Source organism: Panthera pardus, unplaced genomic scaffold (genome assembly GCF_024362965.1).
Source record: "Panthera pardus isolate Hobbes unplaced genomic scaffold, ASM2436296v1 HiC_scaffold_25, whole genome shotgun sequence".
NCBI lineage: Eukaryota > Metazoa > Chordata > Mammalia > Carnivora > Felidae > Panthera > Panthera pardus.
In genome coordinates, this window is record NW_026526821.1 from 90,344,161 (window position 1) to 90,360,555 (window position 16,395).

At 46.4% G+C, this 16,395-nt stretch overlaps 1 protein-coding gene across 2 annotated transcripts in view; it reads left to right on the forward strand.

Annotated features, from left to right (window-relative positions):
- Positions 1-16,395, forward strand: part of HK2 (hexokinase 2) — a 62,018-nt gene that overhangs the window by 26,505 nt on the left and 19,118 nt on the right. For both annotated transcript variants that reach the window (XM_019442834.2, XM_019442841.2), the window contains exons 3-7: positions 8,744-8,892; positions 13,717-13,836; positions 14,447-14,542; positions 15,357-15,456; positions 15,744-15,927. In XM_019442834.2, coding sequence (XP_019298379.2) covers positions 8,744-8,892; positions 13,717-13,836; positions 14,447-14,542; positions 15,357-15,456; positions 15,744-15,927 — 649 coding nt within the window. The remainder of the gene's footprint in view (positions 1-8,743; positions 8,893-13,716; positions 13,837-14,446; positions 14,543-15,356; positions 15,457-15,743; positions 15,928-16,395) is intronic.

A 16,395-nucleotide genomic window follows, 5' to 3' on the forward strand; every position in this document is an offset into this window, starting at 1 on the left:
GGGAGCAAATGGAAGCGTTTGATTTTAAGCCAGCCAGCTGTGTGCCAATGCTTGGGTACTTAGGCACATCCCAAGCGGTGAATTTTATGCTTATCTGCCACCTTCACCCTCCACCCCCTGCTAGCACAGTGCATTCATTCTCCTAGTAACTCAGGTCTATCTCTTCAGTTTGGCTCCAAAGAGTCCCCACCGAGTCTGGTCCTCTGTGAGGCAGCACTGTGCTAAGCTGCCTTGTGCCCTGCCTCTGAAGAGTGAAAATCGTCCTTGGAGAGGTAAGGCTTACACAGATGAAATGATTATAGAATGATACTCAGTCATGTAATGCAAGCACATGATATGATAAAAACTAGGCTGCTGATAGGTTGCACAGAGGCTGTTAAAACCCGAAAGGAGCCCTTATCTTGGTTGCTCAGCATTATATCAACAGGCGTGCAGTGGAGTCAGATCAACCAGCACACAACACAAGTTAGTGGATTTTTATGGTAATAAGCCAAAGATTGTACTGATAAGAGGCCTTCATATAATATAGTAGCTAGAGTTTATTGAACATTTACATGTGGCCGGCATTGTGCCAAACACCTCACACGTTCATTGCATTGAATCTTGGCCCAGAACTGTGTGTGTGTGTGTGTGTGTGTGTGTGCATGTGCACACCCCTGTGCCTTGGGGAGTGGAGAGGTGGTGCTGGCTAGAGAGAAGGTTATTGCTATTCCATTTTAACAGATGATGAAACTCGAGTGTCAGGTTTCTAATAATTTACTTGGAATTGTATGACTAATATACGTTAAAACCAGATTTGAACCCCTGGTCTGCCTGCCTGAAAATCTTAACACACTCAGAGCCTACAAAGTATTGAAACATGTTTTAATCCTTTGAAGGGTGGTTTCACATCTATGGAGTGAATGTAACACTTCTGTGACTGGAACATATTTCGAGCTTAAGAAACGTTTCCTGAGTATCAAAACACCAGGATGGTGCTTTCCGGTGGTGTTCTGGGAGGTTTGGGGGGCACCTAATGTGTTTATGTCCTCCAGCCCCTTTCCTTCAATTGGTGCAGCTCTGTTTTTCTCCAGTTTTACATTTTGGCATTTGGCATCTTATTGCTTAAATGATCAGAAGACCAATGGCGTAGAAGATCAGATTACCCCATTCCTTGATTGCTGTAGACCCAGCATTGACTGTGTCATTTGATACCTTTAATAACATGGAGTTACTTTATTTCTGAGCTATTGAGTGGGGTCCAGCATTGTATGGTAATGGGGTAGCAGGGATCTTGGGGCTTAAAAAAAGGCTGCCAGATGTGGTAGTGGCTGTGGTGGTTCCAGGTACATGGGAAATAACATGCCTCAAAACCTGTGTCTGCCAAAGATAGTTTTGCTGGATTACCTATCCAGGACCTGGGTTGGAGACCATGCCATACATTCTTAGAGCAGTCTATTGCAGTATGCTAGCAGGCCCTTGAAAACTAAAGAATAAACAGGATCTCCAACCCAGGGCTACTCCATGGAAGAAGATTGAATGTTCAGTGCAGTCATCTGGGGCCCCTGGAGGTGTTCTTGCTATGGCAGGGCAGGCAGGAGCTACTCCCTTTTGGGGCATTGAATTATGAAAGGGCCATTTCAGGGACTGGATGTGAAAGTGTGGATATGTGTCTTTGACCTACCTCATGGTTCAAGGCTGCATGTGTCTGGCATTAGATGACAAGAGGGGATGACCTTATGGTTGGATATAACATGACCCTGGGGTGACCAGCCATCCTGGTGTGCTTGGCACGCTCCCAGTTTTAGCACTGAAAGTCCCATGTCAATCTTGAGCAAACAGAGGTGGTTGACTACTGTACATAGTCCTGGAAACCAGGGCTTCATCATTGCTTGGCCCAAGAGTCTTGTGGCATCCTCCTCACCAGCTCTGGTTCTAGACCCGTCGTCCACAGTGCTACTGAAGACCTTTTGAAAACAAAGCTAACCCTGTGCTTAAAATCCGGCGTTCTTGGCATTGGCATTTGCTACATGTATGTAGCCACGCTGTAGGATCCCTACGTTGCAACCACTCCTGATGTGCCATTCCCTGAACACACCATCAACTTCTGCACCCTTATGTATGTCCCCCTTTCCATGTCTGGCAACTTCATCTCATCCTCTCAGACCTGGCTGTCTTGTGTTGCTTCCCAAGAAGCTGTCCTTGTCCAAGCAACCACTCATTCCTTCTTATTGGTGCTCCTACCATGTACTAGCCACAGTGCATCTAACTACTTCCTTTCTCCCCGTCTGGTCAGGTACTGGGTTGCACACAGCACCAGGTAGCCGAGAAGCGGTGAGTGTTGTGTTCAGTGCCCAGTGTTGAAATAGCTAATTGCAGACTGGGAGGCACTTTGTTGGCAGGGCCTAGAATAGATTTTCAGTGTTTGACTCTCAACATAGTGATTTTTAAAATGTTGGTTTTAGTAGTGGACCCCATTCCCAACCTTAAACAAAATGAAATCTTATGTAGAACCCCATATCTAAGACAGTGAAAGTAGAGGAAAGAGATATAATTGGAAGTGAGGAGGTGGGAGGTGAGGTTGTACCTTGATTGGCCTTCCTTGACCCACCGAAGCCAGACTTCACCACCTTCAAGGATCCCAGAACTCTGGGAACGCTGCGTAAAAGCCACTTGTTCAGAAAGAGGCTTCTGGAGCTTGTGGTTCTGAAAAAGCTCTGGGGTGAGGGGACTGGGCTCTGGCTCCAACCGTAACCCTGCAGGGCACTGTCCCTTCTAAACGAATGTGGTTGCCTTTGACGAAGGTCACTGTTTCTTCAAAAGACAAAACCAAACCAAAGCTGTTTGCAAGTCACTGTTAGAGCACTGGTGGGCGCAGTGCTGCAAGTGCTGCTGGGAGGAACAGGTGGTGGAGCTATTTTAATTAGTGGCAAGTACTTAATGATTGAAAATAGATCCTGTTGGAAAATTCAGTTGGCCCTTGCCTTTCGTTCCTCAAAAATTGTGTGGACATTGCCAGGTACAGGCCACGTATTTGTGTGTTGTTAACAATGAGGGAGTTATGGCCTGCTTCGACGCATTCTGGTGTCTGATCCACCAACCTGATGGGGACTGTCACGTCACGTTCAGGTGGCCAGTCTAATGCCATTTTAGTTTTCCTCAGCCTTTCCCTGAGACAGGTGAGTTCCCAGGAGAAATTGAAACCCTTTTATCTTGCTGACCTTATGTATTTGATAAGAGCCTCACTGCAAGTGGGCAGAATGGTAGTCCAGGATGGGAAATGAGTCAGCAAACACACTCTGCCAGACAGAACACCTCGGATCTTAACTGTTGGGGCAATTTGATGGGGATTGGAGGGTGGTGTGACTTAATGCCCCTGTCGCCAGTTCCTCTTCACTGTGTGCCAGCAGCGCTTCTTTGAGTCCTTGTTTTCTTTCAGAAGAGGGTTGGTATCTCTTCTCTTTTCTGGTTTTAGAGGGGAATGCTTTTAATTAGAAGGACCTTCAGCAGAGAGGGCCTGGTGGGAACAGAGTTTCTATGTGATTGTCTGAGATGGCAGCAATTTGTGGCTACAAAAAAGCCTGCATCAACAAGCTTTGGAAGGTTCTGGGCTCCTGGGGGAGAAGGACGCTTCACCTCTGGCCAGAGGATGTGTCTGCCAGCTCCCATTCAAGTCTGAGAGCACTTGGCCATCCAGTAGGCCTGGGGGTGGGGGGTGGAGATGGACTGTAGTCACTGATAAAAGATTAGGGTGTCTTTGCTTTCTTTTTCAGGCTTTCTGAGGCTTATTTGCCTCATCCTGGATTCTGTGCCAGGTCCTCCTCGGCTTCCAGGAACGAGAGACATGGGTATGGTGCAGTGGGATAGGCACGGGCTCTGAGGTCAGATGGACCCAGCAGTCATTTATCCCTGCGTGACCTTAATCAAATGACTCAATTTATGAACTACAGTATCGCTTCCTCTGACACCCAGGCCAGCTTGGAGGTTGCTGGTGACCTCTGGCATTATATACTTTTGGCATTATTAAAGAAGAATTCCTTATTTGAGGATTGACAACTTTCCCATGAAGGAACCTCCTTGCTCATCGCAATAGAAACTTTGCTAGAGAACCAGACCTGAATTATATGAATCTTGGTTTCAGTTACTTGACCTGAGTCTTGGTTTTTTCATCAGGAAAACTGGGATTTTAATGCCCCATAGGGTTGCTGAGGTAATTAATGAGCTAATGCTTATAAACAAAGTGACCATCACTTAACAAATGTTAGTTTATCTTCCATTAAAAACACCTACGTGTTGGGCTCTCAGTCAACTCAATTTCCCTTATACCTGCCTCTACCTTTCCATTGTTTCATTACCACAGTCATCCAGATGCCAATGATGAAGTCTGAACTCTGTCCCAGGGACGAGAGAGATGAAGACGGGGTTCTGTCTTCATTTTGCTATAAAATCACCTTAAAAAAAATAGAGCGGGAGCTGAGAAATTAGCTCAAATGGTAGAGTGCTTGCTTAGCATGTGAGAAGTAGCGGGATCAATGCCCACATTCTCCACAGCTGAATTTTATGAAGGGGGGTCTCCCACCTGGTCCAATTTACACGAAAATGGTGGCCAAGGGAAAATGGTGGCCATGTGGCGAGCAGCTGGGTGCCCCTAGCAATGTGCCTACTGTGAGTGATGGATGGGGTGGGGGAGCTTCAACAACAACAACAACAACAACAACAACAACAAAGAAATACAGAAGATTAATTTGATCTTTCAAATAAACCTCAAGTGGAACTTCACTTCCTTTATTTTAGCAGCGGTGGTGGCCACATTTAGGAGGAGTTGGGGGGTGTTAGAAAGGATGGGCCACTACTATAATCTTCAGAATTTCTATGGACAAAACCTAAAACCCAGAAACCACAAATACTTTGACAACATAAAAATTAAAAAGTTTCTGCATGCCAAAAATGCCACAAATAAAATGAAAAGACAGATATCCAACTGGAAAAAATAATTATAAATATACAACCAAAAAACTATTTTCTTTAATATACAAAGAGCTCTTTTAGGCTATTAAGAAAATAATGAATGTATTTTAAAAAAAGGCAAAAGATGTGACTAGAAAGTTCACAGAACAAAGAATTCCAAAGGCCAGTTAACAATTCAAAAAGTGTAACCTTACACAAAAGAAGGAAACCAAGTTTAAAAAAGGAGATACCACTTAGACCAAAGAAGTTGGCAAAGATTAATTGCCACATAACATGAGACCCTGGTGAGAACAAAACTTAGCTGTTGGTTTGTGTGGAAATTGTTGAGAACTTTTAGGCATGAACTTGTAGGCAATGTCTTCCAAATTAAAAACACAACATCCTTAGAACCAGCAATTCCAACCCCTTTCTTTGAATGTGTCTGTTAACAGCCTCCACTGTCTTTATAAAATAAATGTACCTAAGGACACCCAAGAAACATTAATAGTGATTATTTGGAGAAGAAAAGAGATTTGCTTTTTGTTTTTCCCACTTTTGTACTGTTTGAGCTTTTTTAGAAAAAAAATCAGATGTTCATATTTTATTATTTTTGGAAAGTTAAATTGCTTTCTAGACATAACAGCATGCTCAACAATGATAGAAACCTTACCTCTGACCTGATGGTCTCATGTATAAACCGGTTGGTATTCAGACATTTTGTTTAACAAATGAACCATCAACGAGTAAATGCAATAGGAGATGTTTTCTTAATATGTTGCCTCAAATATGTTACCAGCTATAATTCAGCAGAATGATTTCTCTGGACCTTATTGGGTCCTCTGTCACATGGCTGTGCACTTTAAGAAACCTACTGTGGGCATGTTTTCTGGCCCTAGAGCCTTGCTCCCACCCCCACCCTGTCTAGTCTGACGGTCCCAGGCCCATAGATGTGATGCTCCTTCATGCTCCATCATACACTCCTCTGTCTGCTCTCGGCTTCTGGAATGTCCTAGAAGGTTCACGGTGGAGGTGGGACTTGAGCCACTTGAGTAGGTGTAGGTAGGGATTGGAGGGCCTGAGAAGAACTACATAATCAACGAAAGAATAGAACAGTAGTTTTATTGATGAAAATAAATAGTAGGTTTTACTATTTCATGTCTGCCTCACGACCCCTGGGAGAAGTCAGCATTAGGGGCCATGTTCTGTAGGTGAGGTGACATGCTCAGAGGCCACATAGGTAGTGAGGAAGCTGAGCTGGAATTCAAAACAAAGCCTGTCTGCCCATCTCTGAAGGCCCAGCCCTTCACCACTGCTCTGTGGGGGCCTCTCATGCATGGTGTGGGGTGAGCACTAGGAAGGGTCTATCCACTGTCCCACGAGGTCACCTTAGGATTTAGCTCCAGGAGTCCTGGTGCTGGGTCTGCCTCAGAGACATTAGACCCTGGAAGGAGTACAGTCCTTGGCTGTGGTAGTTGTGATCCCATGTGTTTGCAGAAGGGGTGCCGGGGAGGAGGGATGCAGAGGAATGTCTGTTCCGGCAGAGTCTGAAAAGAAAGCAAGGGATGACATTCCTTCCTGGGAACGGAGGCTGGGCTGGCCTTGAATCATGACCCCCGTGGTCGCCGATTCAGCGCATTGCATGCATCCTAGGCTACAGAGTGCTGATGCAGGCAGTTCATCTTTGATTTTCCTTTTCATCCCCCATGACAACCACCACATAGCTTTTCCTGCAGTCTGGCTGGGTTCCCACTACCAGGGGAGGCTCAGAACTGGAGTGCCTGGAAAAGTCGCCCATGGCCACGAGAGGGGCAGAGTCACCCCAGGTGGGGTTGATGTTGCCCCAGCTATTTAACAGCTGTAGCTGGTGGGGTTGGGAGGCTCTCCAGATGCCAGAGAGGGGACTGAAAAGTAGCGCCCCAGAGGAGGAATGCTGAAGTCACTGGGGCAGGTTCCAATGGCTTTTCTTGGACAGGTTCCTTCTTGTCCCCGCTGGTGAGGGTGATTCTGCTTTTCAGTCTGAGAGGCAGCCCTAACAGTGGGCCTGGGGGACGCCAGTGTGGGGGTTGGGCAGTGTGTGGAGGCCTGGATGGAAAGTTTCTAGTACTTATGGAGTATGTCCTAAGTTCTCGGCACTGTGCTGGGTGTTTAAGGCACAGTGTCTAGTTTTTCCCCTCATAACAACCACCTGAACTATGATGTTCCCATTTCAGAGATGAGGCAGTTGAAGCTCAGGGACTTGCCATGGCCAACATGGCCAGAGTTCTAACACAGGTAACGTGGGCTCCAGAGCCAGGCTCTGTATGTTGCTACTCCCAGACCACAGTTGTGTGCTCTTAGGCTGTGGGTTGTGCCCTCAGGGAGCCGGGCAGAAGTAGCTTTTCTCAGGGCCAAACAGTTATTGCTGCTGAGAGGGCCTGGGCACAGAATGGATCCATGTTGGCTCATTCAGTCAGAGCTTTTCCCTGCCCCTCCCAATCCATTCTGCTGTACTTAAGTGGCTGTCACCCACCTGGAAATGGGCTGAGTGTTGACAAACATGCCAATAAGTGAATTCCCCAGGAAATAATTCTGTTTCCTTCGAGAAGGTGTGGGGCAGGGCAGTGGAAGACTGGTGGAGCCACTGCTTGTGGGGGAGGCTGCTGAGGGAGTGAGCCCACCTCCCCCAGCCCTTGCCTGCCCCGCCAGCCCCCAGCCCTGGCTCTGGCCTCCGCGCCTCTTCAGCACTTTTGTTCTGTGCCATACAATGGAGCGTGTCCCTGCAACCAGCTGTATTATTGTCTGGAATCTGGATGTTTCCTGTCGACACTGCTCGTTTCCTGGGGAGGAGGGACTGTGCCTTCCTGGTGACACCTGAAGATCTTGACCCACTTGTGTTTGTGGAGTCTCCCTGTCCTCCCTTTATCCCCGCTCTGTAGCCTGCCTGCGTGGATCAGCTGAGTGGCCTGACTCTTGTCTTACATATCCTTGGGTCAGCATTCTCTCACATTCTAATAAGCCTGGGATCTTTTTGGGGGGCACCTGATTGGCTGGTTTGCTAGGCCTCTTAATTTATAGCCATTGGATCTCATTCGCGTCATCACATGACCCTCTTATCCTGCCATAGGATATTGCTATCATTGTATTCAAACATTAAAAAGTAAATTTTGTATGGGGACCACAATTTGGCTGAAGACCCAGGGGCCCATAGGCCTATAGCAGTGTGCTGGGTGTCCTGGGGCACGAAGAGCAAAACTGAGGCGTGGACTCCTGGTACAGAGCTTGATGGGCCCCTTGAGCTTGATGGGGACTTGGCTGAAAGTCCCTGGGAAATAGTTAGCTCTTGTGAGGGAGTGGGTACCCTATCATTGGATGTGAGGCTGTGTCATTGTGTGAATTTTTATTTTTTATTTTTTAATGTTTATTTTATTTTTGAGAGAGAGAGAGAGAGAGACAGAGCGCAAGTGGAGGAGGCTCAGAGAAAAAGGGAGACACAGAATCCAAGCAGGGTCCAGGCTCTGAGCTGTCAACATGGAGCCTGATGCGGGGCTTGAACTCTAACTCTTGAACCTCGAGATCCCAACTTGAGCCGAAGTCAGACACCTAACCGACTGATCCACCCAGGCACCCCTCATTGTGTGAATTCTAAAAGTAATATAAAGGTGCATTAAGAAAAAGAATCAGATCATCATAATTGTTTATGGAAAAAAGTAAGACCCCTTGGCCACTCCATCACTGGGAGATGACCAGTGTTTATGGAGGGACTCATGGGTTTTGAGTCTTGGTCTCTGTGAAGATCTTGTCTTTCCTAAACTAATAGTGGCCGTTCCTCTCTCTATAGAACATGGAGAGTTTCTGGCTCTGGACCTTGGGGGGACCAACTTCCGTGTGCTTCGTGTAAGAGTAACAGACAATGGGCTCCAGAAGGTCGAGATGGAGAACCAGATCTATGCCATCCCTGAGGACCTCATGCGAGGCAGCGGCACCCAGGTATGACCCTTCTCTCAGAGCAGCCACTGGGACTCTGGACCCCACGGAAGCAGACCCTATTCTTCCTCTGTCTGGGGGAAGGAGACCCTGACTAAGGTTCAGGTTTCCTGGCGTATGTCTGCCTGGTGATCCCTTTCTATGCCTGGAGGTTGAGTGGGGCGCCTCCATCAGGAGAGGTGCATGCGGGCCAGAGAGCAGGGAACATGTGAATGAGGCCCCGGGGTCCAGATGTACTATAGCAGGTGGTGTTTTGATTTGCCATGTCTTTTGAGGTCTGCTTGCGTGGGCTGGTTACCGATGAAAGTCTGCTGTCAGGACGCTGGGCCCACGCTGCCGGACGCCTGTGATTGGCAGTGGTGCTGCTGAATAGCAAGTCAGAAGACACAGTTGTGGTTTGACACCGCCACCTGCCACTGTGGTCATTCTGCAGCCCTCTTTGGTGTATACTTGCTACCATAGCATCACATGAAAATGGAAGTTGGCCCTTTACCTTTGTGGTTATTTGCTCTTTCTCTTCTTGACTGTCTAAAACAGAAGAGGTTTTGCACACAGGGATGGAAGCCTATTGAGAAAGCATCAAAATCTAGCTTTAGGGTGTCTGTCCCACCTGGCACTGCAGTGGACACCGTGTGCTTCCATATTGCCCCAAATCCTGCTTGGTCATCCCCATATCTTTGTGGCTTCTAGAGCATCTAAACAATCAAAGGAGTGAATGCAGAAGAAATGTGAAATCCAAGAAAGAATCCTCTCAGTAACAGCCAGAAAAAAAGGAGCAAGGATGGAATTGCCACTGTGATAGTCTCCAAACATATATTGAGCTTCTACTATGCATTGGGCAGTAATGCTTGCTGGGAATTAAAGTCCTGGCCTCTCCCCTCCGGGGCTTACAGCACAGCTGGACCACCAGGTCACACACCCACCCCTCACAGAAGGTCATAAGTGGGTTGAAGTGGATGAGTGACTGTCAGGAGGAGGAGGAGCTGACACATGATGACCCATTGTGTGTCAGGCTGAGCAAAAGCTTTTTGTATGCATTTTCTCCTTTTGTCCTCATGCTGGCCCTGTGAGGCCGAGTGTTCATGTTATCTGCTTTATAGATGTGGAATTGCGTTTTAAAAGATTGAGTGAATGACTTGGCTTTAGATCATAGGGGTGGTTGGGGCCAGAGGCACAACACAAAGCCCGATTGATGACATTAGAACCTGCATCTGCACAACTCTAGGGGGCTCCGTCCACTTGGTAGGCCACACGATGTGGTCCATGTGAGTGGTGCTTCCTGGAATTAGGCAACATGGTGGTCCTAGATCCCGACTACCTGCCCTGATTCCAGAGTAGGAGGTGCCCCCTGGAGGGGCTGGTGATCCTACAGACAAGAAATCTTGTGGGGCAGGCCCTTTGGGGGCTGTCCCTCCCAAGAGTTCCCCCAGGGGATCCCTTCTACAGAGGGGACTCTCACTGCCACCACACCAGAAGTATCTGGCCAGGTGGTGGGTATCAGCCACGGGTCCAGCATTATTCTCTGCTCTTGGGTGTCCAGGGAACCTGGTCTCCCCTTTCAGCTGCTCTGCAAGAACCTTCCTTGGGGTGTTCTTCCTGCTCCTTCTTCAGCTTCTCTCAGTCCAATCACTGAAGACATTCTTGGATGATAGCACTGCTATAGGGATCACTCTCAGCTTGAGCGGTGGTTATTCCTGTTGTATTTTCTACCCAGCGTGTACGCAATAAAAGAGTGAATGGAGGAAATGAAATCCAATAAGATGCCCTTCCAGTGTGGTCACCTTTTCTTAGGCCTTAGAGTTTAGAAGAGGTGGGGCCTAGTGTATGGTTCTCACCACACTGGGCCACCTCCTCAGAAGGAAATTTCAGACCACAAGTAGATCATGTGGGGGAGATACTTTTAGACTCTTTATTTGTCCCTGGGTACAGCTCTGAGGGTAAATCTGCTTTCCTTGTTTTAATGCTGGGGTTGGACTAGGGAGGCAAAGTCCTTGAGACTGAGATTTGAGCTCTCACATAGCTCCAGGACATACAGACAATGTCTATTAAACATTTGAAAAAATTTGAAAAAAAAAAATTTGAAAAAAAAAATTTTTTTTGAAAAAAAATTTTTTTGAAAAAAAATAAGAAATCTGAGATCCACCGGGCAGAAACATAAAGCTATTGTGATATTTTAAAAGTTTTGAATAAATGGAAAAGTGCTAAATAAAAATGAAGCCTAAGAAAATTAGAAGAAAATATAGGTGTTTATTTCACCCTAAGGAAGGGAAAGAATACTATATGCCTAAAGCAGAAACCAGTTGGTAAGAAGATTGGAATGAAATTTATAGTGGATATTTTAGTGGTGGAATTGCTGGTGCTTTTTTTCCTCCCAATATTTTCCTTTTCCTTTTTTTTTTTTGGATGGTAGGTATCAGTCTTTTAATTGGGAGGAGAGCAAATGGATTTTAAACATAAAGTTTCATTAAAATCAAGACCAAATCACCAAACCCTAAACTTGCAAAGGTTTCTGAGGATCTGTGAACCTGGACAGGGCGGGTTCCTGGATAAAATCTGTCTTCAGGCACATGAACTTGCACTTGAGAGCAGTGAATTGCAAATTGTAATAGTGGTCACTTTAGATTTTTAAAGTGTATCTTATGGGAAGGGGAGTGAACAGATTCTCAGACCAATAAGGAAAAGGAAACCATTCTAACCTTATGAAATGATGCCCTTTGAGACTTTTTATGGCAGGAAGGTATTAGCTCTTTCTCCCAGTATCTTATCCTTAGATCATCAGCTAATAGAAAAGGAGATAGTCTTCCAATTAAGGAAGCCGATGGTCTGCTCTTTCTTGCTTAACCAAGTACTGTCTAGTAGAACTTTTTGCAATGGTACAACTGTTCTGTATCTGCCCTGTGCAATATCGCAGCCACTAGCTAGTTACCAGTGGCATTGAGCACTTGAAATATGGCTAGTGTTGTGACTCAAGAAGTAACTATTAAATTTTTTAACATTTTAAGTGATTAAGATAACAGGTGGCTAGTGGCTACTGTATCAGGCAGCATATAATTTAGTGCCTCTTCACTGCCTTTCCTTGTTGGCAACACAGTTGGAAAGGGAGCAGTGGATCGGGGCTGGATGAGGGAAACCATTTTGCTTTTCCCCCCTTCTAAAGCTCCCCCTCCCTTCATTTCTGATGACTAGAGTACCAGGAAGAAGGTGCTGGGAGTTGGTGATTTGTAAATTTTGTCTCTGATCAACTTCCCAACAGAAAATCAGAACTTGTTGAGTATCTATCTAAAAACCCTATGTCATATTAAAATACTTGGCTTCTGCTCAAGGTAATTAGCACTTGTGCATTGGTGATCCTCTTCATGAGAGAGCTTTGTCATTGCCCAATCTTTTTGCTCTTGAGAATGTTTCGGTTTGGAGATTGAGAGTTTCAGCATCAGCTGAGGTTAATTTTGCATGTGATTAGACAGAGGGGCAGGATCAATGCAGGACATTGTTAGAGCTGGCCACCTTCTAGATGGGGTTGGCCTTGTCTTCCTGGATCACTCCCACTGAGCATACCCCAGACATCTGGGGAGCCAGTGGGCCTCTCAGCCTACCCTGCCACCTGCAACCTCTTAATTCCTTTGTAAATGCAAATACTTTTTGGGGTTTAGGGCAGTGGTTCTCAAACCTGCTTCAGGATTACCTGGAGGGCCTCACCCCTGCAGTTTTTGATTCAGTAGGTTTAGGTTTGGGCTTCAGAATTTACATTTATAGTATGATGGTGGTGTTGTTGCTGGTCTAGGACCACATTTTGGGAACCTCTGGTTTAGTGGGATCTTCCTTGCTTCTGTCTAGAAAGGAAAAGGTATATTTTCATCCATCCCCCTTGGCTTTTAGATTTTGCCATCTGGTCAGCCTGGCCCGTGGCACCTATTTAGTCTCTTTGGCCTCTGCTTACTTTTTGTACCAGAGTGCCCCTGGCCTCAGCCTCTAAGCATCTGGAGGGAGTCACTGCCTCTCTTTGAGGATGCTGAGTGGGCAAGAAGGAAGCTATGGGGCTATGGGCCTTGGGACTGAGCGAAAGCCTGGATAATTGTAAATACAGCTTTTTCTTAGAAGCTGTGGGTCCTGCTTGGCATGGTCACAGTTGTGAGGCTGTCCATCCATAAAACCCTATACATTCTTCAGTGCTCTTCGTGGACTTACTGGGTTTTTCATTTTGAAGTTAAAAAACAAAGATGCTTCTTTGAAATGTTCCTAGGAAATTACTTTTCTAGAATGGAAGAAAAATATGGGTTATTGTTGTTATTATTATTATTATTATTTTGTTAAGTTCATTCTATGAATGCCAACCAGAGAATGTCCCACTCCCTCCCCAGTCACAAGAGACAGGGATGCTAGAATACTTCTTGGCAGTGGGATGGGCTGTCCTTTCTGAGACAGTCAGCTGTGCACCCATGACAAGGAGTGTTCTGGCAGAGCCACCAAAGGATGTTCTGTTCCCAGGGTATGTGATGACTTTCTGACTAGCTTTAGCTATGATTTCCCCTGCCTCACAGGGTTATTTTGACAGTGGTTTGGATAAATAGTTTGAGTGGAAGACAGTATTTAATCAGCACTAACTGCTGTGAAGTCCTTATATGTGTGACTCATTTAATCCCTGTGGTAACTCTGAGGGCAGGTACAGTTGTCACCCTCATTCTATAGGTGAGCAAATTAAGACTTTAGAAGGGATACGTATCTTGAACACATTCAGCTAGTTCCTTGCCGAGCCCAATGTGTATGTATGCTTTTAATCTCCATGTTATTCTCCCTCCCTTCTCATCTTCTTGTGTTGTGTGCCCTTAGCTGTTTGACCACATTGCTGAATGCCTGGCTAACTTCATGGACAAGCTACAAATCAAAGACAAGAAGCTCCCCTTGGGTTTTACTTTCTCATTCCCCTGTGTCCAAACGAAGCTAGATGAGGTAAGATGAGTTCTTTAGACCCTTGTTGCTTCATTCATTGGGCTGGGAGGTCTGGGATGAACTTTGAGCCAGTTGCTGCTGTGGTTTTAGAGGCGGCTCTGATGGTTGTTTGGATGAGGTTTGAGTATTAAGAGTTCTGTCCTTCTGGGTGAGTGTATGTAGGTCTGGGGGGGATGGTGAAGTATCAGAAGTGTGGGAGGGGGAGGGTCTTTATCACTCTTCCCTCAAAGAACAATATGAAATACATTATCTTTATCCCTTGTAGGGAAACAGGAATGAGAAATTAGGAACTCCTTTGATCGAGAGTATCATAATAAAGATCCTTGGAAGAAAGATGCCTGGGGAATTAATGATGAGAGTATCTTATTTTGGCATTTCTATAGCCTGTTCTTTTCAGTTCTTGGGGGCAGTAGGTCATGAAGGAATCATTCATTTAATCTTCTTTCTGGGTCTTTGATGAGGCCCCAGTTTCTTTTTCCTAGGCTAGTCAGGAAGCAGTACAAATATTTAAGCACGGTTGTAGTTTAGCTTAGCTCCATGGCAGAGGTCTCCACTCACTAATGGCTGTTTGAGTAGAGTGGTCAGTGTTCATTCCTTGGTCCTTTTCCAGAGTTTCCTAGTCTCCTGGACCAAGGGGTTCAAGTCCAGTGGCGTGGAAGGCAAAGACGTGGTTACTCTGATCCGGAAGGCCATCCAGAGGAGAGGGGTGAGTTGGGGAGGCAGGAGCTTGGTGTCTGGAGGCTCTTTACATTCTTATGGGTCCACTCTGAAATCTTTCCTAGTCTGTTCCCAAATCAGCATGAGAACCTTTTTGTGGTTCTTAAGGAGAGGTTTCCTCTTCCTTCTCTGCTAGGTTTACCTAATAAGATTTAATTTTTTTCCAGTTTTATTGAGATATAGTTTACATACAGCTAAATTTAAGACATGCCTCATAATGATTTGGCATCCATATACTGCAAAATGATTGCCACACTGATAATCTTACATATAATCAGATGCTTCTGGGTCTTCAGATTATCACGATGGATAAATAATCTTAGCCTCAGTACAGGAAAAACCCTTCAGTCTTTAACCTGAAGAAGACTTGAATATCATTTTCAAGTAAGAAGGTTGGGATGATGTTGGCATTAGGATGGAATGGGGCAGAGACAGAACAAGATAAAGGCCTGGTCACAGAAGTTAGGAGGGAGGGAGGGAGGGAGAGAGAGAAAAGAAGAAAGAGAAAGGGAAGGGGACAACAATGACAAAGTGGGCTCTTGTGGGTGCAGTGGTGTCTGTAAACTAGACTGCAGGGCGGTGGCTTCCATGGTGAGGACATGCAGGGTGGGGAGTAAGTTGCTGCTGTCAGACTGCATCTGAGCCCAATTCCCAGCTCCAACCTTCTTTGGCTTCAAGTAGGGTCAGTGAGGAGGCAGCCCTAATGCACTTGAGCTCTGTGCCTTGCTGCTCTTTATCTCCATCTTCACAATTGTAACCTTTCTGTGATGGTGAAGGTCAGAGCTCCGCTTTTATCCCTGTAGGACTTTGATATTGATATTGTGGCCGTGGTGAATGACACAGTTGGGACCATGATGACCTGTGGTTATGATGACCAGAATTGTGAGATTGGTCTCATTGTGGGTGAGTGAACAATGGGTGTGGGGGCTGGAAAGGGAGGAGGGCTCCATGGCCTGCATGACTCTTTGTAATTCATATTAGAAGAGAATGGTACAGTCACTTTGGAGGGCTGAGCCAGGATTTGTGGGTTGGAGGTGGTTGTGGACTGGACCATGTTGGGATACTCCAGGAGCCTGCACTGGGGAATCCCAACCACCCTAGGTGGTCTCAAGATGGGGGAGTAAGAGGGAGCTGGGGGCTGGAGAGAGGCTGGTGTAGGTGGGTGCTGAGCAGTCCCTTGTTTTGGCCAGGCACGGGCAGCAACGCCTGCTACATGGAAGAGATGCGCCACATTGACATGGTGGAGGGCGACGAGGGGCGGATGTGTATCAACATGGAGTGGGGGGCCTTTGGGGACGACGGCACACTTGATGACTTCCGCACTGAGTTTGATCAGGAGATCGACATGGGCTCCCTGAACCCTGGGAAGCAACTGTGAGCAGCACCCCTTGTGTGTGGCGGGCTTGTGGGGGGTGTGTGGGCCCAGGAGCTGAGGTGGGAGCCGGCCAGGGCTGGGGTGGGGGTGGTTCTCACTTTTGCTTTAGTCTTATATCCCCAAAAGGTTGCCGGGGCAGCCACTGGTTATGGGAATGGTGTGCTCATCACAAGCATTGTGACTATAAATTGCTGAGAGGGCTCTAAAACAGATAAAACAAGCAGACAAACCAGAGTGTAGGTAATAATTTGTCTACATCCTTTAGAGCTTTCATTTTAGAAGGTCCTTTTCTAAGTGTTGGCCCTGCTCTTCTTTCTGCCACCTTAAATTTGTAAGTTGTCCATAGAAACAGTCTGTGAGTCACAGAAGAAAAGTCATGTTGAGGTGGCCAGGGGGAGGGTCTCTGAATGCTGTTGTCGTAGCTTCCACCTCTGCCATTGCCCAGAGTAAGAGGCCAGACGGTCGTC